The sequence below is a fragment of the Eulemur rufifrons genome, chromosome 10, assembly GCF_041146395.1.
Source record: "Eulemur rufifrons isolate Redbay chromosome 10, OSU_ERuf_1, whole genome shotgun sequence".
NCBI classification, from domain to species: Eukaryota; Metazoa; Chordata; class Mammalia; order Primates; family Lemuridae; genus Eulemur; species Eulemur rufifrons.
This window is the reverse complement of record NC_090992.1, coordinates 10,947,213-10,968,726: the sequence shown is the minus strand read 5'-3', so window position 1 is coordinate 10,968,726 and position 21,514 is coordinate 10,947,213. Positions and strand designations below refer to the sequence as shown.

Genomic DNA, 21,514 nt, shown 5'->3' with positions numbered 1-21,514 from the left:
GCTGTCTTGTATTTCACTGTATGACTATACTGCCATTTAGCCATTCTGTCATTTATATGTCATTTGGGCAATTTTCAGTTTGGGGCTGTTATGAACAATGTTGCTGTGAACATTTTCATGCATGTCCCCTGTGCACAGGTACAAGAGTTTCTCCAGGATATACATCTAGGAGTGGAATTGATGGGCCATGGGCTACGAGCCTGTTCAGTTTTATTAGGTAATAACCAACTGTTTCCCAGTGTGGCTGTAACAGTTTACACTTCCAACAGCAGCAAATGACAATTCCTGTTACCCCACAATCTCCCTAGCATGTGGTAATGTCCAACTTTTTAACACCAGCCTAGCTGGTGGGTGTGAAATGCTATCTCATGGTGGTTTTAAATTAATTTCTCTGAGTACCAGTGAGCTTGAGTTTTTCTTTTTCAAATGTGTATGGGCCATTCTCGTTATATGAAATGTCTGTTCATGTCATTTGTCTCTCCTTCCCCCATTAGGTTATTTATTATTTTCTTAATAAGTTATGAAGTTCTAATATTTTGAATATGAATCCTTTGCAGCTTATATTTTTACTCTGTGGTGTCTTTTGATGAAGTTCTTATTTTTAATATAGTCAAATTTACAACATATTCCCTCATGGTTCACACTTTTAAACAATCTTAGATAAGATTTTTTTCCCTCAAGGTCATAAAGATATACTTCTACATTGTCTTTTAAAAGTTTTATAGTTTTGCCTTTCATGTTTAAGTCTTTAATACACCTGGAATTGATTTTTGACAAGGGAGGAATCCAATTTCATCTTTTTCCACATGGATACCCAATTAGCCCAGCACCATAGTTCATCCTTCCCTTCTGATCTGCAAAGCCTGCTCTGTCATAAATCAAGTCTCCATGCTGTGTCTGTTTCTAGGTTCTCCAGCATGTTCCCTCGGTTTAGTAGAATCTCTCTCTGCTAAACGCATGCCATCTTAATTACTATCGCTTTAAAATAAAAATTGGCATCTGATTGGGTAAGTCTCACTCTTCACCCCAACCAAATTCTGTCTTGTTTGTTAGAAGTATTTTGGCTCTTGGCTTTTTGCTCTTCCATTTGAATTTTAGAATCACCATTTGAGTTCCATACAAACAAACTAGCAAACAAACCCATTAGGATTTGAATTTATGGTCAAATTTGGGGAGAATCAACATCTTTAAGATATCAAGCCTTCCTATCCAAGAGCATTGCATACTCCTCCATTTATTTTAGGTCCTCTTTGATGTCTTTCAATACAGTTTTATAAATTTTCTCAGTAAGGAGCTTACATGTATATCTATCCTAAGTATGCACTCAGAAAAAACAAAAAACAAAAAAAAAGAAAGAAAAAAAAAAGAGCTTGTATATCTTTTGTTGGATTTATTTCTAGGGATTTAAACAATTTAGTTGCTACTATACATGGTATCTTTTTTTAAAACTATTTTTCTTTTTAGTGTACAGAAATGCAATTGACTTTCTTATTGATGTTGTATCCAGTAGTCTTGATAAGCTCATGTTTATTCCCATTACATTTTTTGGTAGATTCTTTTGTGTTCTCTATATAGATAACAATATTATCTGGAAATAATGACAGTTATATTTCTTCCTTTCAGATACTTAACCTTTTACTTCTTTTTCTTGCCTCACCGTGTGGGCCAGGCCCTCTGGGACAGTGTGGAGCAGAAGCATGCTAATGGGCATTCTGTTCTTTTTCTAATCTTAAAGGAAATGCCTTCAACATTTCACCAGTAAGTATGATGTTTGCTGTAGATTTTAGATAGATTCCATTAATCATGTTAAGGAAGTTTCCTTTTATTCCTAGTTTGCTAAATTTTTCAATAAATGATGATGGATATAGAATTTTATCAAACTTTTTTATACCTATTAAAAATGTCACATGGTTTTTCTTCTTTAATCTGCTAATATGATAAGTTATATCAGGTAATTTTATAATGTTAAACCAAACTTTCAATCTTGATCATGATGTATTCCGTTTTCATACATTCTTGGGTTTAGTTTGCTAATAATATACACTTGAGGATTTTTGCATGTGTTCCTGAGTGAGAGAGAACTCTACTTTTCCTTTCTTATGTTGTCTTTTTCTGATTTTAATATTAAGAATATCTTTGCCTTATGAAATGAGTTGGAAAATGTTCTTGCCTTGGAAGAGTTTATAAAAGTTGAATTATCCCCTCCTTGAAAGTGTGAAAGAACTCATCTGCAAATCTATCTGGTTCAGGAGTTTTCTTTGTGGGAAGATTTTAAATTCCTGATTCAACTTTTTTTTTTTTTTTTTTTGAGACAGAGTCTCACTCTGTCACCCTAGGTAGAGTGCAATGGTGTCATAGCTCACTGCAACCTCAAACTCTTGAGCTCAAGTGATCCTCCTGCCTCAGCCTCCTGAATAGCTGGGACTATAGGCATGTGCCACGATGCCCGGCTAATTTTTCTATTTTTTTTTTTTTTTTAGTAGAGGCGGGGTCTCACTCTTGCTCAGGCTGGTCTCGAACTCCTGAACTTGAGCCATTCACTTGCCTCGGCCTCCCAGAGTGCTAGGATTACAGGCGTGAGCCACTGTACCTGGCCCTGATTCAACTTCTTAAATGATTATAAAAATATTCTGAAGGGTTTCCAAGAGTTGTTTAACAGATGTAAAATGTTTTTTAAAAAACTCTCTTTGTGGAAGAAAGGTTCCTGAGGGAGCATTTGCCTGGTGGTCTCTGCAGGGGAGATGAGGGGGCACCTGGAATATCTGCATAGAGGCTTGGAAAACCCCAGCCAACATGGGCCTTCATCTGTCAGTTCAAGTCCTTAGAAAGCTCTAGAGTCCCCTTGTCTTACTCAAGAGGAAGCCCACAGGACAGTCACTGATTAGGTGGCATTTAGTAGCTCCTTGAGACACTATGCAGCCATGGCTAGGAGAATGGATTTTTGGGGTTGTCCAACCTGGGCTTGAGTGTTGGCATTGTAACTTATGTGAGGCTCAGACTCATTTCCTCTGGGCCACAGTTTCCTCATCTGTGAAAGGGGGCAATAATTGTAGCTACCTCATGAGATTCTTGTGGATTCAATCAGAACGTGTATGCAAAGTGCTTTGCATAATGCACTCATGTGGAATATCCAGTAACTGGTTACCATTGTCACTGTGGCGAGACGGGAGACCTACCGGGCAGAAGTGTGGGAAGAGGACGCAGGCCATGGGACTTTCTCAGTAGCACTGAATTTGAGAAGGAAAGATTCATTCTCTAGGACACAAGGCCCAGCCACCGTAGCCCAGGTTCTCTTTGAGTAAGACCCAGTGATGGGTGGCTGTTGGGGGACATGTATAGGAGTCTTTCTTCCTCAACACTAGGCTGGGCTATTCTCGAGCATCCAGGGGCTTCCAGGGAAGTGGGGGCTCTGGCACTCCTCTGCAGCTGTGCCCTGCGTCCTCTCCTTGGGAAAGCAGAAAATGCAACCCACACTTCAAACCACAAAGACAAAGCCCTCCCCCTGCGCTTGGCCCTCTGGTTGGGCACAGAGTGCCTCCTGCCCTGCCACTTCGCTGCCATTTTCTGCCTCAGGCTTTCCTGAGCCCAAGGCCAGCTGCCTCCAAGGCAGGGCTTGGCATCGAGGCAGAGTGTGTCGGGCTGGGTACTGTGAGTGCTTTCTGAAATGCCAGGGCACGCGGAAATCTTAATTATAATCCTTGCCCTCCTGGTCATTACAGTCCACTTGGAGAAGTAACTGTTTGGCAATAATTATAATTAAATTCTCTCACTGGGCCTCATTAAAGGCCATAAAAATTTAAATGTGCAAAGTTCCTCTTAAGTCTGCTGTGGGTCTCTTCCTGGCATTTACTCACAGAAGATGCTGCTTAAGCATCTACCAGGCACCAAGTGCTGTGACAGGTCCTGGGATCAGTGACAAGGCCCCTGTGCTCAGGGACAGTGGGGACTGTGTGTCCCATCTCCTCTCTGTCCCACACTAGGGTCCTGCCCTCTCATTTTCCAGACAAGACTATCCCAAAGATAGGCAGTCTCTGAACATCTAGAAATTCCCCTGCTCCAGCCACCTCTGACATGGACTAAAGGACTTTAAGTCCTTAGAAAGTGGCTTTTTATGGTGGGGAGATTAGCCAGGGAGGTTATTTCCTGCCCTAGGGAATACGGGCCCACAGGGAGAGTTGGGTGGGGAAAGTAGCAGAACAAAGCAGTCAAGAGACAACGCAGCATAGCTCTTAGGAACTTGGGTCCGGAATTCAGATTTCCCTGGGAGATGATTAGGTCATAAGGATAGAGCCCTCATAAGTGCCCTTATAAAAGAGGGCCAAGGGCCGGGCGCGGTGGCTCACACCTGTAATCCTAGCACTCTGGGAGGTTGAGGCGGGTGGATCGCTCGAGGTCAGGAGTTCGAGACCAGCTTGAACAAGAGTAAGACCCTATCTCTACTAAAAATAGAAAGAAATTATCTGGCCAACTAAAAATATATATAGAAAAAGTTAGCCGGGCATGGTGGCGCATGCCTGTAGTCCCAGCTACTCGGGAGGCTGAGGCAGGAGGATCACTTCAGCCCAGGAGTTTGAGGTTGCTGTGAGCTAGGCTGACGCCACGGCACTCACTCTAGCCCAGGCAACAGAGCGAGACTCTGTCTCGGAAAAAAAAAAAAAAAAAAAAAAAAAAGGAAGCATAGTCCCTGTCCTCAAGGAGTGTGTAATCTCGCTGAGATGGGGAAAACCAAAACAAATTTCCAAAATCATAACCACTGCAAGAGCTAATGTTTGCAGAATACTTGCTGGGGGCCACACATCCCTAAACACTCTATTATCTACACCCCATTATCTCATGTAATCTTCACAACACACCAAAGGGCTAAATACCGTTATCATCATTCCCATTTGACAGATGAGAATGTCAAGGCAAAAACATCACAGCAACTAGTTCAAGGCCACAGAGCCAGCAAGTAGGCTGAGCCAGGATTCAAACCCGCACAGTCTGACTTCAGAGCCAGCCTTCTCAGCCGGACCTGCAGCACCAAAGGCAGCGTGTGCATTTGGGTGCTGGCTGTAAGGGCTGGAGGGTTCTACAGGGCAGGAGTCAGTGGGGGCCGGAGCCCTCAGGCAAGAGCCTCTCCAGCTCTCTGTGCCTCATTTGCTGGGCTAAGCCAGGACAGGTTTGCCCAGTTCCTGAGAACTTTGCAAAGATGTCTGAGAAGAGACTTCCCAGTCATTTCTGTCATGAGGGCTTTATGGGCACACACTTTTGTAACTTTCTCAAGGCATAAGCAGCAGGATGTCACACTGGGCCTTGGCCCTGAGCAGAGGCTCAGCAAAGACTGAGGGAGGTGATGATAGCATCTGGATTGTCTTGGCCAATACAGAGATGTGGCCACACCTAGTGCCACCTCGCCTCTGGTCACCGGCCAGATGAAATAGCCATCTCCTATGTAATAGCCAATTTTGTTTTTAAAGAGTTGAGGCCAGGGGATCCAAGTTCATGTTAATTATATGAATTTTGAAAAATCTGAAGCCTGTTTCCCTAGTTTTAGAGTCCTAGTATGTGAGAGTTAAAGGATCATCTAATTTAATCGCCTGAGCCTTGAAGAGAGGAAATGGTGGGCTGAAGGTCACCCATGGGGCTCGGCAGCAGAGCAGGTTCAGTGATCTGATATACCACTGGCTCACGTCTGTTTAGGGTTTGTCTTCCGAGCACATGCTCCAGGCCTGGCGCACGGTAAGGACACAGCAAATCTTTACTGAATGCGCAGACAACTGGCACGTGGTAGACACACCATGTCTGTGAACAGAGACAAGGAGGCAGCCAGACCTCAGGCTGAGTCCAAGGCGCCAGGGAAAGGCACGAAGGCCCAGTTAGGCAGCCCGAGCCTAGCCCAGCAGGTGGGAACAATTTGTTCTCATTCCTGACTCTGCCCTCTTTGTCCTCAGCATCGCCCTATCCCCAGCGTGAGAAAGCAGGACTTTCCTAGCCAACACGTCTTGGAAACAGACAAACTGGTGCTTGCAATATTCTTTACCCAGGTAAGCAGTTTTTAGTACGCATCTAGTTGTGCAATTTTCCACCAGGGCTTGATTGTGTTGGGGTGGGAAGAGAGGAAGAAGGATGGATATTGTATCTCCCAAAGTTTGTGCTTTGATATATAGTAAACAGGTTTGCTTTTCCATGAAAGAAAATGGTCCATTTTCTTGGGATTTTCTCTTTTCCTTTCTTTGTTTTTTTAAAAAAACACTATTACTGATCAAAAATAACATTCCTGAGGCATTAACAAAGGGTTGTGCTAGGGGCCCATATCTTGTTTTTCTAGGAAGAACATGCCCCTTTTGTGCCCTCTGTAGAAACTCTCACTTAAGAAGAAGGCCTGATTTTTAGCTATGTCTGGAGAAAGCACAGAGCACAGAGCTTGTTCGCTGAACACATGCAGACGTACCCCTAGCCCAGAGCAGTCCCCAGGTGCTGCCTTAGGGGATCACTGGGTCTTAGATGATGGGCTGCGTGGGGATGGCAAACACATGGCACCTGTGCCCCATTTCCTGCTCCTGGCCCCATGACTGACAGGTATCACTAATCAATCCCTCATTCCTTCCCACTGAGCCTGGCTACTGCCCCAGAATCTCTCCTAAATCATCACTGTGGACGACTGGATTAGCACGTGAGATGCCACACTCCCGCCACTTGGGCAGGGAAAGCGTGTGGGCTTGGAAGACAGCCAGACCTGGGTTCTGATCCAAACCCTGAAATGTACTTGCTGGGTAACTTTGAGTCAATTACTTGGCCTCTCTGCGTCTCAGTTCCTCCATCTAAAATGGGAAGGATAACGCCTATGAACGGTACTCGCGGAGTATGTAAGACTGTGGCACTGGGTCTGTCACAAGGTGAGTTCCTGTCCCTTTGTGCTGAGCAGGACTGGAAAGGGGACCTGTCCTAGCAATCCACTCAATGCGCAGACCCCTTCAGCCCCTGTGTTTGCAGTGCGTGTGGGGGAGGAGTGGTCCCCCGGGGCTCTGCAGAAAGGGCATTTTTTTCCACACAGGCCTTAACTTAGCTGCCATTTATTCTGCAGCTACTACATGCCACAGCCTGTGCTACAGCACATCAGTGGTTCTCAACTGGAGGCAATTTCGACCCTAGGGGGACATTTGGGAATGTCTAGAGACAGTTTTCATTGCCCTAAGTGGGTGGTGGGTGCTACAGGCATCTGTGGGTGAAGGCCAGGGATGCTGCTAAAAATCCTACAACGCACAGTGCAGCCCCCACAGCAAAGAATGATCTGGCCCCAAAGGTCAATAGTGCTGAGGCTGAGAAACCTTTCTGGATGTGAGTATCTCATTCAATCCCCTAACAGATCTAGATGGAAGATGCTATTAGTTTTCCCATTGAAGATGATGAAACTGAGGTCTTGCAAGGTTGAGCCACATGGCCAAGGTCACTGCACCTTTAAGGTCTGTCTGTGTCTCTGTACTACCCTCCTTGTCCCCTGGCTACTACCCTGACTCCGCTTTTCTCTTTCATTTGCCCTGCTATTTTATTTTACTTCTCTTATCTCCCCCTCTTGCTGAATTCTGTGTGTGTGTGTTGCAGGCCCCAGTGGCCTTGGCCTTGGATGTCAGTGGCCTTGGCCTTGGGTGTCAGTGTCCCCTGCTCCTGGCACCCAGAGCTAACGTGTCCATGTTAAAACATCTGAGGTGAAGGCTGGGCCGCTCCCTCTTTCACCCGGGCAGGGCTGGGTCTCCTCAGTGGCTCACCTGTCAGGATTAATTGGGCAAAACGATGATGTAAAGTTTAACCTCTCGTTGGAGAAATGCTGAATCAAGGAGGCAGGCAAGGTTAATTACTGAACCTGCTTTAGTCACCAGAAACCAGAAGGCTTTTTCCCCAGAAGGCCTGAGGGAGTTTGGGCAGGGCTGGGGATCTGAGTCTGCCGGAGTCACCCTGTACCAGGGGCACGGGCGCTTCCAGGCGAGGACCTCATATAAAGGGGGTTGGGCTGCTGGGGCTAAGCAGAGGTGTATGTAGGACCTTGGCTGACTTCTATTACCCTCCAGGCTTCCACCTGAAGGTCACTTCTTCCAGGCAGGCCTCCCAGACCTCTCAGCCTGGGTGGGCCCTTCATTCCTCATCCTTGAACCTCATAGCACTTTGCACATTTGTAATCTTGTAATCAAGTGTTTTAATGCTTTGTTTAGTTTTTGTCTTCCCTGCTAGCTTGGAGGGTCCACAACTGTAGGGGCCATGTCTGTCCTGTTCACTGTATCACCTGTGCTCGGCTCAACGCCTGGTGCATGGTGGGCATCCAACAACCCCTTGCTGACTGGTTCACTGACAGGCTGTGAGGGGCTTTGGCAACCAGGCCCACTATAGGCCCTGGGCACTCACCAGGTGAGGTTCGCAGAGAAAGCTGAAAGGTGCATGTGGAAAGTGGTGGGCAGATGGCTGGCCCTGTCCCACGCTCCATCCTGGTCTCCTTTGTCCAAAGCCCTTTTTCCTACATTCATCCCTGGCGTCCCTCACGTGGGTTCACACGGGATTGCAGCTGAGGGTCTGCACTAAGTAAGTGCAATTGCCCCAGGGGCCCCCTGGGTGTAAGCCACAAGTCACACTCCTTCCTTCTGCATTGTCACTGCTTATCAAGGAAGCAAAGGGGCTTTTGGAAGCCTTTGCACTCCAAGGCAGGCTCCAACAAATCATCCCTCTGAAGTGTGTGGCTGGTGAGCCTCATTCTCGGCAGGCCTGTTTGTACAGGCCAGTCCCGGGGCAGTGAGGATGGGGGGTGGGTAGAGCTTCTTGGCTTGACCCAGAGTGAACATTTATTGAGCCATTTACCACTGCTGAACCCTGGCTATTAGCTCATGCATATGCATTGCCTCCTTTCATCCTCATGGTAATCTTAGGAAAATTACCGTCATCAGTTCCATTTTACAGATATAAAAACTGAGGCTCAGAAAGGTTGAGTATTTAGTCCAAGGTTATCCTGTTCAGGGAGAACTAGTGTGAGAGGGCTGACCCCAAAGCCCACGTGTGTGTTTCCTCACTATACTGCCTGTGCCAAGCTCTTTGCTGGGAAGCTCAGAGAAGAACTCTACCTGACAGCTGCTGGGGCTTTGCACTGGCCATGGAGAAAACAGGTCTCTTGTGAATGTGTGCTTGAGCAGAAGACAGGAGTCACAACAATAACTATCATTAATTAAATAGTAGGAACAGCTCTTCTCCGGGGTTACCTCTGCAGAGTGTGCTGTTAACTAATTAAGCCACGTAATACTCTGCCAGGTCAATGTCATTCTACCTAGCAAATGAGAAAACTGGAACCCGGAGAGGCAGAGCGCCTTGTTTAGGGCTACACAGTTAAAGTGTGGGAGTGCTAAGATGACTTTCTCTTAGGTCTAGCTGGTGACATGTCCGTCACCTGTCTTGTGCAAATAATGATTACTATAATACCACCCGGGACTATGTGGCTCCAGCGTGAGGCATTCAATTATATGTTATAGGGACTCTTCAGTTTTAAATTGCCATTGGTTTATTCATTTATTTAATTTTGGGGGGAAGACCTTGAGTCTGTTGAGGACGTACCTTTCCTTGTCAGTTTTCTTGCATATAGAATGAAACAAGATCACACGTTCCCATATCTGCTGGTAGTTAAAAAAAATACACCTTAGAGAACTCAGATTGGAAGGGTCATCTAGATTTTAGAAGACGTTTGACTCCTTCCCTGCCAGGAATTCTCCTCAGTCACACAAGTTCTCTGCTTGGAGGAAAGAAGGGGAAGGTAACAGCTTATTGACTTCTTATTAACCCTCGCACAGACCCTGCATGGGAGGATTTATCCCATTTTGCAGATGAGGACACTGAGGCTCACTGGGGCTGGTACTGAGTTCAATGTCGTCATTAGGTGGCCACGCCATGACAAGAAGCTTTGCCTGACTCAGAGCCTTTCTATTTATACCAAGCTGCCTTCCTCTACGGGAAAAATAAAAGTCAAACCAAAACGCAACAATAACAACAACAAGTTCCACAGGCTCCTTCAGCATCGTCGGTATTGAGTTTCTAACAGTCTCTGTGATAGGAGAGATTTCTCATCGTAGCTGCCCAAATCCCTCCTGTTTTGATTTAGGGGCCTTTTGTCTTCGGAACCCAGGAACACAAAGCGGGGATGTAAACCTAAGTTTGGAAAAATCAAGTCATCACCCACCCCCACCTCAGCCCCGAAGCCCTTTCTTCTCCAGGCTGAACGAAGTTAGGCCTCTTCCTCCTGGTCTTGGTCCAAGTGTGAAACCAGCCCTCAGGAGGGCGGAGGGGGTGAGCACGTGGGCCAAAGAGGCCAGGACCCGAGGCCAGGCCGAGGGCAGCGATAAGGCCGTAAACAAGGAGACCGCACAGGCAGGCAGCAGGCACCCGCCCGGCTGGCAGCCGCCAGGGGGAAAAGGGGGAGTAGTTCAGTGATAGCCAACATGCCAGGTGGGAAGGCGGTGAAAAATGAGACCTGTCTTTGAGCTAGGGGAACACCCAGGAACAAATCAGAGAGAGAGAGAGAGAGAGAGAGAGAGAGACAGTTAGGTTAAGGACATGAGCACTTTAGACTCCCCAATACTATGATGTGCAGGTGTGGAGGCTGCAGTGAGGTGAAGGTCACTGTGCAGCGCCCTACGTATAGTCAGCTCTCAGAAAGGAGTAGTCAATATTATAGAAGAATTGTGGCTTAAAAAGATTCGGAAGGAATGATAGATTTGGACAGATAATGAAAGAAATGTTAGTAAAATGTGGAGAAATCGGAACCCACATACACTGTTGGTGGGAATGTAAAAGGGTGCAATCGCTTTGGAAAATAGTTGGCAATTCCTTAAACAGTTACACACAGAGTTACTACATGATCTAGCAATTCTACTACTACGTATATAATCATATGAAGACATACATCTACACAAAAACTTGTATACAAATGTTCATAGCAACATTATTCATAACAGCCAAAAAGTACAAACAACTCAAATGTCCGTCAATTGATGAATGGATAAACAAGATGTGGTATATCCATACAACAGACTATTTGGCCATAAAAGGGAATGAAGTACTAATACCTGCCACAACATCGTTGAATCTTGAAACGTTATGCTAAGTGAAAGAAGCCAGTCACAAAGATCAAATATTGTGTGCTCCCACTTATATAAAATGTCCAGAACAGGCAAATCTACAGAGACAGAAAGTCCATTAATGGTTGCCTAGGGCTGGAGTTGGGGGAAATGGGGCCTTAGGGGAGTGACGGGTTAAGAGCTGCAGGGTTTCTTTTTGAAGTAATGAAAATGTTTAAAACTGGCTACAGTGATGGATGCTCAACTCTGAATATATTAAAAGCCACTAAATTGCACACTTAAACAAAACAAAACAAGAAGTACTTAGTACTGTCTATGAAATATTCTTGCCGAAAAATCGAGCCTGAAGCTGATCAAGTTTCTAGATCCAACTATTAGATATCAGCTTACAGAGAGTACGGGGGAGAGAGGAATGTGTTAAACAACACTGCAGGGATGCAACCAGCAATATCCAGAAGGTGGAAAATTCAAAAGGACAAATAATTTTTTTTTTAATATATATAAGACAGGGGACGAGAGAGAGAGAGAGAAGACAGAGGGGAGATAATTAGCTAGCTATGGGAGGGATGTATAGAATAAAAGAAATGTAAGAGACATAGTAACCCAATGCAAAGTGTTTACCTCATTTGGTTCTTATTTAAACAAATCAACACTAAAAAAATTTATAAGGCAAATATGGAAATTTGAACACTGAATATTTAATGTTTTAAAGAAATTAGTATTCATTTTGAAATGTATGGTAACGGTATTATGGTTATGTTAAAAATATTATTAAAGAGACATTTATGAAATGTTTATGGATGAAATAATATGATATCTGGGCTTTGTTTTAAAATAAACCAACTGGGGAGCAGGTGAATGAGTGGGGATATATCTGAAATTAGATTGGCGCATGAGTGGATAATTGCTGAGACTAGGTGATGTGTACATGAGGGTTCATTACGCTATTATTTTTACTTTAATATATGTTTGAAATTTTCCATTATAAAGAGTTCAGAAAAATGTACAGGATGGGGATTGAAGAGCAATCTAGCAATTGACTGCTAAAAATTTAAGAAACAAGAACAATAATAAAAGTGGTAGCCAAGCACTTTGCATCCACTTTCATTTTTTGATTTTTCTCAACAACTCTGTGAGGCAGGGGTTATTGCCATTTTTTTGGGGGGGGGGCGTTGGGAAATGAAAGCTCAGAGTGGTTACCAATTCGTCCAAAGTCCCATGATTGGCATGGGGACGAGGTAGCTGCTCTAGGTGGCTCCTGATAGGTCTTTACTCAGAGGGCACTGGTGGAACAGAAAGAGCTGGGGGCCCTCTGGTCTTTTCTTGTTTTCTGCCCATGAATCCCTGCCAAGGCATTAACTTACAATTTATGAGAACAGTTTAAGGGGCTTTCTTCACCCAGGGGTATATTCTTGAAAGTTTGACAAACGTATTTCAAACCCATGTTAGGCCCCATAAAAGGGATCATGGGATCAGGTAAGGATGACATGAACAGAGTGGGTTGAGGGGCTGGTAGAACCTCCCCCTTTTTCTGCCTCCACAACATCAATTATAATTATGGATGTGTTGAGTGAAAATTATAAAATGAAACAAATTTATATTGGAAGATATCAACATAAGAATATGAACATAGAATTAATTTATCTCTGTAAATTACCTCCGAAGGAGGATTAGCTAAGAATCTTAAACATAAATTTGCATTAAGAGAGTGTCCAAAGGAAAGAAATGATCTTAATAAACAGTAAAAACCATTTTTCATGGCATCCCTGAGTACCATAAAGTTGGGTTGGGAGACCCTTATAAAAGTCAGGGACAAAGGGACACCCCTGGAGAAGATCCGGACTTTTAATAATTCTAGCTCCTAAAAACTTTTTTTTTCGGACTATTTCAAACATGGGGTTAAAAGAAGAGTCAGCTTTATAGATCTCAGAATTCCCCAAGATGCATGACAGATCATCTTCCCAGGAGCCCAGGAAAGATGGTTGGACCTGGCATTATCACCCTGGCTGTGTCCAGGCTGGAGGAGGGTAGGGAAAGAATCACATTCCTTATGCTGACTTGAGTAACTGGCTTTTCTTCCTCTCTCTGATCTCGTTTGTTTTCTGGGTAATCGGAAAGGGGTTTTGGAAACTCAATAGGAATATAAGTGAGCAAAACACCATCTCTGCCCTTAAGTAGTTGTCAATCCAATGAGCGTGGTGGTGATGATGATGATGATGATGATGTGTGTGTGTGTGTATATATGGTGTTTATAGTACAAAGAAGATGCTATATATTCTAACACATGTATGTTCTAACACAAGTATAAACAATGTACTGTGAACACAGGGAGGAGATATAATTCTGCAGGGGAGGGGTGGCAAGAGCTTCCTAGAAGAAATGTACGCTTACAGGGCCTTCGGGTATAGATATGACTGGAACAGGGGAATGCACCAAAAATACATTACAGCAGGAATAGCATTTATTTATTCAACAAACATTTGTTCATTGCTCTGAATAATGCCGGCATTGTGCTAGGTACAAGGACAGAAAGCAAAGAGATGGCCTCATACCCTGTGCTTAGGAATGTTGAATAGGCCAGTGTCACTTTAGTGTGTGTGCTTGTGTGTGGGGGGTGCTGGGGTGCTGGAAGGCGAACTCTGCTCAGGTCATGGAGGGTCCAGAATGCCATGCTAAGAACACATGTAGGGGAGAGAACATAGGTCTGTCCTCAAATCCTGGCTCTGTTCCTAGCTTTGAGACTTTGAGCAAATTACCTACTCTTTCTGTCCCAAAGTCTCCCCCTTTGGTAAAATGGGCATACCAATACCTACTCCGAACAGTTTTGAGGAGAGTCATAATGTTTGTAAATCATTTAGTATAATTGCTAGCTTTTTGTGGCCACTCAATAATGAGAACTATTGGTGGTTTGGGGAAGGGAAACGGCTGAATGGATTTGGGTTTTCGAGAGGTGATTATGGAAGACGTGATTGGAGGAACGGATGGGGTGGAGGGGTTGGGCAGGGTGAGGGGTGGTGACTGAGTATGGGCTTTGGGAGGACAGCAAAGAGTCTGGAGCAACAGTCTAAGCAAGAGACGAGGGCCCCAACTAAGGCAGTGGGATGGACTAGACAAAAGCAATATCTATTTAGGTGGCAAAATGAGCTTACTGACTAGTGGAACGTAGGAGGCGAGGGAAAGAGAGCTTCTAGTTGTATAGTTCCACTACCCTGGATGTGTGATAGAGGACGAGGGGACTGGGGAATGGGCAGGGGGATGAGAGAGGGGGAAGAGGAGGGGAGAAAGAGGAAGCAGAACCTCTTAGGAAAACAAGAACACCTCATTGTTCTGTGCATGTGGGAGATGGAACCAAGAACGTTCCGTGTATATCCTGAACCAAGTCAATCTTAGAATCACCAGGATTGGCCTTGCACTCATAACTTCCTCCAAGGAGGCGCTGCTGAAGGAATTCTTTCTAACTTGTGTCCTGTGCAATTGACCTTCTTTCTCCTTCTAAGGCACTCCTCAGTGTAGACCTAGAAATAATCTCCAAGAGTCTCCCAAAGGCCAACTACACTGGACTCAATCCACCCACTCAATCTCCTCCCCTGCAGTTTTCCATGGAACTTACTCAGCGCCTTTAGGTCTAATCCTAAATTGTTCTCAAGTACAATTGTCTATAGTTACAGTACGTCTTTGAGGCCACTTCCTGGTGCCCTACCCAGAAGTGTCAGGTGGTTTCCCACAGGTGGAAAGACATAGTGACAAAGGGAAAACAAAATTCCCTGCTCTAGCTTCTCTTTATGAGAGGGTAACAATTGCTGCCCTTTGGTGTTTGAGACTTGAGGGACAATCCAAGACTTGTCTCTACTATAGGAACCGAACCAGGCAACAGCTTATTCCTGGTGCTGTCAGCACTGTACGATGTCTGGACACAGTTGGTAGTTCATACAGGAGCAAAGTAATAGTAAATGGAAGTCGTCTTCAGTTGCAAAAGACTTAGCACAGATTCTTTACTGAGGAGTGGGTGGGGAAGAGAATGCTAGACGGCCTTAGAGTTGAAAAGGAGTCAAGTGAAGATAACCAAGTAAAGGGAGGCTGCAGACATCCAGGATAAACTGAGTTGGCATAATGACAGCATAGCATAGTGCCAAGAACTTATGCCCCAGAATTAGACAATTCCAGATTCAATCCAGGTTCTTTGCTAATTACATGAACTTGGCCAAATGATTTTCTTTTTTTGGTGGGGGCAGGGCTTAACTACTTTGCTGTAAAGGAGTGATAATACCTCCCCTACCAAGGGTCTTACCACATTTTTACGATGGATGGCAGGACGTAAAGGACTGGCAGCAAAAGAAGACTTTGCTATCAGAAGATATCATCCTATCTATCTGTCTGTCTGTCTAGCTGTCTATCTAGCTATCTAACCATCCCTCCATCTATCTCATATTACTTTCAGTAAAGTTTGACATTAATGTTACTGTTCTTGTTGTTTTGGTAGTAGAATTGCCAGTGCTCACGATGGTTATTAGCACATGGTAAACACTCAGTAGATATTTATTGGCTGGAAGAGTTACACTGGTCTGTAATCTTTCTATGGGAAACTAATTCGTCTTCTAGTCTTCCTTAAGTATATGTCACCACCATCCGCCCAGATATTTAAGTCAAAAGTCTTAATTCCTTGATTTATTGAGGACCTACTATGGTCTAGGCACCCTGCGGTGCTTTGATAAGCTAGACACAAGCATAGTTCTCAAGGATGTTGGAGAAAAAGGAAGCAGACCTTGTCATTTGTTCAACTTTCTGCTCATCTTTAGGTATAGCTCGTATGTGGGGCACATTGAGTGTGCTGTGACAACACCTAGACAAACATGCAGAAATACTTATCCACAGTCATCTGGATTGAGACAGGGCTGTCAGTACTGTGCGGCGGTTCCCTGGGTATCGGATGTGCGAATGCCACACTTAGGAATTCTCACTATTTGTGAAAACTAGGAAGGAATGATACTTGTTTTGAATCCTACTAGGATTCTCCACTCCAGTCCAGCCTCTCTGTCGATGAGGTAAATGACCAGAAATAAGAATTAAAAAGGCACATGGAAAATGGACGCTTGGCTAAATTTTTTGGGAAGCCAACTTGCAGCTGAGTAAGCTAGCTTATTTCTACAGAGTGTGGGCTGTACCCTCTATATCTGTGTCTATATATAAAGAATGGTTTCAAAAAATTTGGTGACTCTTTGGCTTAATGGTGAGTCATAAGGCTCCCACTTTAGAGCGTGTGTGTGTGTGTGTGTGTGTGTGTCTGTTTGTGGTGGAAGGAGAACTTTGAGCACAAAGCATGTATGTTTAGAAAAGTGTTGGGAATGCGTGTAGAACATTTTATGTTGGTTTTTTTTTTTTTTTTTTTAATTCAAGGAGAGGGTATGTGAAGGAGAAAGCATGTGTGTGTGAGATGCGGGTGCCGAGCAGAATTATTAATACACGAGCAACCGACTTGTCAGAGATGCAGACAGTGGTATGAGATATAAAATGTTGCAGGAGGTGATTGTTTTCCTTTCAGAAGAGCACACAGGTCTTCGAGGAGCCCTTGACTTTCTCCTTCCTCCTTGTCTTGTTAAAAAGGGATTACAGTCCAATTAAGCCATTTAATCCCAAGGTGGAAATTCATGTTTAAAAACAAGATTTATGGCTTCTTAAGAAAAAAACACATCAGTGCAAGTTAAGGTTTGTCCTTTCAAGTCGCCACCTGCACGGTTCCAAAGAGTGTTTTCAGCTGCATACCCAACATGCAATTCTTCTTAATTATAATACTTTGTCTCATCCCTCTGCTGCTTCATCTTTTAAAGCACCCTTCAACCTAAATAGCCACCCGCTGTTAGAAATACTGTTTCTGGATGGCTACGACTGCTCCTTGGCTTTTCAAGCTTCAGTGACTGGGGTTAATAACAGTGGTATTAAGAGCTAATACTTACCTGGTGCTTGGTGGGTGCCAGACATCATGGAGCTAAGACTGTACATACATCATGTTATTAGCTGCTCCGTGTGAAAACACCCAGGGCTGGTTTCATGGGTTTGTGACATGTATAGTCATATGGGCCCCTTCACTTGTTTTAATACGTTGTTCTTGACATCTTGAAACGCTTAATTATTTTTGAGCAAGGGACTTGCATTTTCATTTTGCACTGGGCTCCACAAATGACGTATGTAATTGAGAACACTCAATAACTCATAGTTTCTTTTTGTTTCTTTTGCTTTCTTTCCACATGATGCCTAATACGTTGTCAGAGAATGGGATAGTGAATCCCAAGTTGTGATACCAAAATCCTCCCTGGAAAATGGGTGCCACCCTCTCTTTGGAGGGAAGTTCTCTAAGGGACAGGAACCATTGCATGGCACTTAGCAAGGGAAGGAAAAGTGTCTGTGAGAATTTGGGCAAGTTGTTTCACCCCTCGAAGCCTCAGTTTCCTCAACTGTAAAATGGGGATAACTGTCATGATACCTAACTCGCAGGCTGTTCAAAGATGAAATGAAATCATGGATCTGGAGCTCTCAAATGCAATACATACATTAGGTATTATTAGTGCATTGTGTGTGCTTAGCAAGTACTGAATATCAAATATTGCTTGTGACATGGTGCAGATCACTTCCCCAACTCCAAGGTGCCCTTATCCCAGGGATTTCTTCCCTACCTGCCCTGAAGAGCTGGCAGGGATGTCTGATTTCTCCGCGTGCTGGCTGATCACAGAGGGGTTGCTGGAGCTGATGAGCACGGGGGTGCTTATCTCTACCATATGGCGCCCCGAGGGAGAATGGACCATCCGGTTGAGAGTGTTCAAGGCTGTTGTGATGGAGAACTGCCCTGGCCCCTTCCTCCTGGACCCTGGGCCCCTGCGGAGGGTGGGCATGTTAGCTCTGGAGGATGAGGGCACCAGAGACAGATTTTTTGCGCGGGATGACTGACGGCCTTTGTTCTTCTCCAGGAGGTGTCTTGCGGTGAGGTTTGGCTGAAAAGACAAAAGGTCCGAAGCGAAGTTAGTCTTCCTGATCTAATGTGAGTAGCTAAGTCCCACCCAGCCTCGTCTGAAGCCAGGTCAGATGCCACCTCCTCAGTCATTGGTTCAGGTGATCATTCCCTGGCCAACATCATAACAGCTTCCATCTTTTATCAATATGTCCCACTTACTTTGTTCTATCGATAAATTTCTCAAACTTTCCTGCCAAGTAGACATTAGTTTTTTACTGAGGTACAAAGAGTAAAAAATAAGCCATTGATACTCTTTCCTGGTTGGGAGTATTCTTGCTTTACCCATTTCTCCCAGCCACGTCCAGCCCTTTTCACCTGGTGGCCCTCTCTCCTCTCCCGTCAGTCATTCCAGAATCCCCTGCGGGGCCAGCAGCACCTGGGCTTCCCTGTCATTGCATTTTCCACTCCATACCATAAGCGTTTACCTGCCTTTCCCCCACTGGTCTGCCAGCCACCTGGGGGCAGGGACCTTCTACACAGTATTCTCTCCTGTATCCCACAGTGGATGCTCAGTGAGAGTTTGTGGAGTAAATGGGTGAAGGAAGTTGCTTAAGTACACACATTTGACAAGCTAGAATGTAAATGCATCCAGGACGCAGATCCCTTATGCTAAAACTGTCCTTTACTACTTCCTTTAAATACGTTCATCTCATCACCATGCTTCCTTGTTCTAGACCTCTTAGTGATGTGCCGGTAAATTAGGAAAGAGAAAGAAACAAAGAAAGGATGGAAGGGAGGGAGGGAGGGAGAAAGGGTGAAAGAGAAAGAAGAAAGAGAGAGAGAGAAAGAAAGAAAGGCATTGATTTGTAGAGTTTACCAGTCTACCAATGGTTTAATAACCGGCTGGCAAAATTCCTGAAAATGTAACAACCAGCTCTTGCCATGTAGCTCCAGCCAGCTAAAGCACAACACTGTGTGTGTTACTGTCTGTCTTCCCCACCGAAATTCCCACAAGAAGTATCTTCCCAGTGCCCTACTCACTGAGGGCCCCTGGGGGTTCATTTCCTTTAGAAATCCGAAATATGTTGATGAAACAAGGATTTGTGTGAATAACCCTTACATTTCAGGACGATTACTTAAATTTCATTATCATCATTGTCACGTGTTGCTCTCCAAAACCACACAGCTCAGTCTAATTTAGAAATTCAACTCTCAAGGTAAAAGGGAAGTTGCCCATTTAAGAACTTTTAATGACAATGTGCAGAGGATGAAAATAGCTGAGATAGAAAATTTTAAAGATGTAATTCTTGCCTCAAGAAGCTTGTCATATTGTGAAAAAGTCATCAAATAGGGGAGTGGGCATTATTCTGCCCACTTTAAAGATGAGACATCTGAAGCCAGGACAGGGTGACTTATAAATGACAGAGCCATTTAAACAAGAACATATCAGGTATCATAAGTGCTGAGCTCTGATGCAGAGTGATGGGGGAGTAATAGCTACCTTAGATTGGGGGGCGGCAAGGAAGACCCGCTGAGAAGGCAGCGTTTATGGTGCGACAACAGATGATAAGAAGGAGCTGGCCACGTGAACACGGGGGCAAGAACATGCCAGGCAGAGGGATTGCAGGCTAGTGGGAAAGCTCTAAGGAGGAAAAGAACTCAGCCTATTTGAGAAAAAGACAGAAGAAACAAACCGAGAAGGCTGGAACAGAGCAGGTGTTCAAAGGGGAGGTCACAGAGACAGGCAGGGCCAGACCTCTAAGGCCCCAGGAGTGGGGTATCCATTTTATTCTAAATATCATAGGAAGTCTTTGCCAAGATTTAGGTAGTGGAGTGATATGATCTGAATTATGCTCTTAAAAGTTCCTGCTACAGTTTGGCAATTTCTTACAAAGTCAAAGCCATGCTTAGCATCGGACCTAGCAATCCCACTCCTAGGTAATTACCCAAGAGGAATGAAAACTTACATTCCCTCAGACACTGGGATGCAAATGTTTATAGCAGCTTCATGCATCGTTGTCAAGAACTGGAAACAGCCCTAAAGTCTTTCGACTGGTGAATGAATAAACAAACTCTGGTATATCCGTACAATGAAATACTACTCAGCAATAAAAAGGGATGAACGACTGATATGCAAAACAACATGGATAATCTCAAATGCATGACGCAAAATGAAAGAAGCCAGACTCAAAAGGCTACGCTTTGTGTGATTCCGTTTATATGACATTCTGGAAAAAGAAAACTACAGAAGCAGAAGACAGATTGGTGGTTGCCCGGGGTCGGGAGTCAGGGAAGGGACTGACTACAAAGAGGGAGCATGAGGGATTTGGGGGGACAGTGTTGGAATTATTCCATATCTTGATTGTGGTGTGGTTATACAATTGTATGTATTCATCAAAATTTATAGAGCTGAACACCAAAAAGAGTACATTTTACTGTATGCAAATAAAAATAAACAAATAAAAAGCTCATTCTGGCTGTTACTCAGAAGTGCCAGAATAGCACTTAGTAGGGAGACCGATTAGGACGTGACTGAAATTGTTTAGGCAGACTCTGGTGGCAGCCTGGCCCAGGTACAATGCCTTACACGTCCCAGGGCACCTGTTCCTCCATTATTCACTCAATAAAAGGATAATGTACACTCTTTGAATGGAATGAGTAAAGTTCTTTATATAGCCATTCATGGCTTTAATGAAATAAATTAATTTTTTTCTGCTTTGACCTAATTGTTCTGTCCCCAGGTGAGCGCCACCGTCAGCTTTTCCGACATCAGCATTGACAAAGAGCCCCGTGAGACTCTGCATCTTCCCTGTCCTCTGCCAACATGATTAATGGCTCTGTTGGAGAAGAATTGCAGGTCTCTTAGATTTGCACCCACTCACTTGAAACAATACCTTTGAGGTTCACTGGGCTGAGCAAAGTTCATATAAGCCAGGCAGGCCCCGTTGGAGAAATCCTAACAAGAATGGGCATAAATTCAGCCTTTGCTTTACCACCTTTTAATGCAGCTACAATTCAATAAATCAAATGATGCATTAACAAGAAAAATCCCGTTTATGCCAAAAACACCCCACGTCACCCTCGTAAGAAGGCCTTCCTTCCTCCCAATTACTTTGCATGGCACTGGTAATTAAAACTTATTTAAAGAGTTCTCAGCAAGTGCTAGTCTTAATAAAATGACTGAAGTCAAAATGTAAGTAGTGCTTTAAAAAGCTCAATTTAGATTTCAAGTAATTTTTGAAAACCAGTTTCCCAGATTAGAGCAACCACTTGATTATCCTTTTCCCCTCCTAGCAATTAGGAGAACAAATGAAGCAATGGCTAGTTTAATGATCATCTTGAGGGTTCTTATAATCACTAATTTTAGAGGTGAAGTGGTAGAGAGAGTATCCAAATGAATAATCATTAAATGTAGAAGTTTTGGGAAGATGGGTTTCAGAAATGGGTAATAATATGAGTGGTGCCTTCCCCCCAACCCCCAGAG

At 44.2% G+C, this 21,514-nt stretch overlaps 1 protein-coding gene across 1 annotated transcript in view; it reads right to left on the bottom strand.

Annotated features, from left to right (window-relative positions):
* SH3RF2 (SH3 domain containing ring finger 2) overlaps positions 1 to 21,514 on the bottom strand; it is a 100,137-nt gene that overhangs the window by 23,463 nt on the left and 55,160 nt on the right. Inside the window, exon 5 of the mRNA XM_069484162.1 lies at positions 17,756 to 18,070. Coding sequence (XP_069340263.1) covers positions 17,756 to 18,070 — 315 coding nt within the window. The remainder of the gene's footprint in view (positions 1 to 17,755; positions 18,071 to 21,514) is intronic.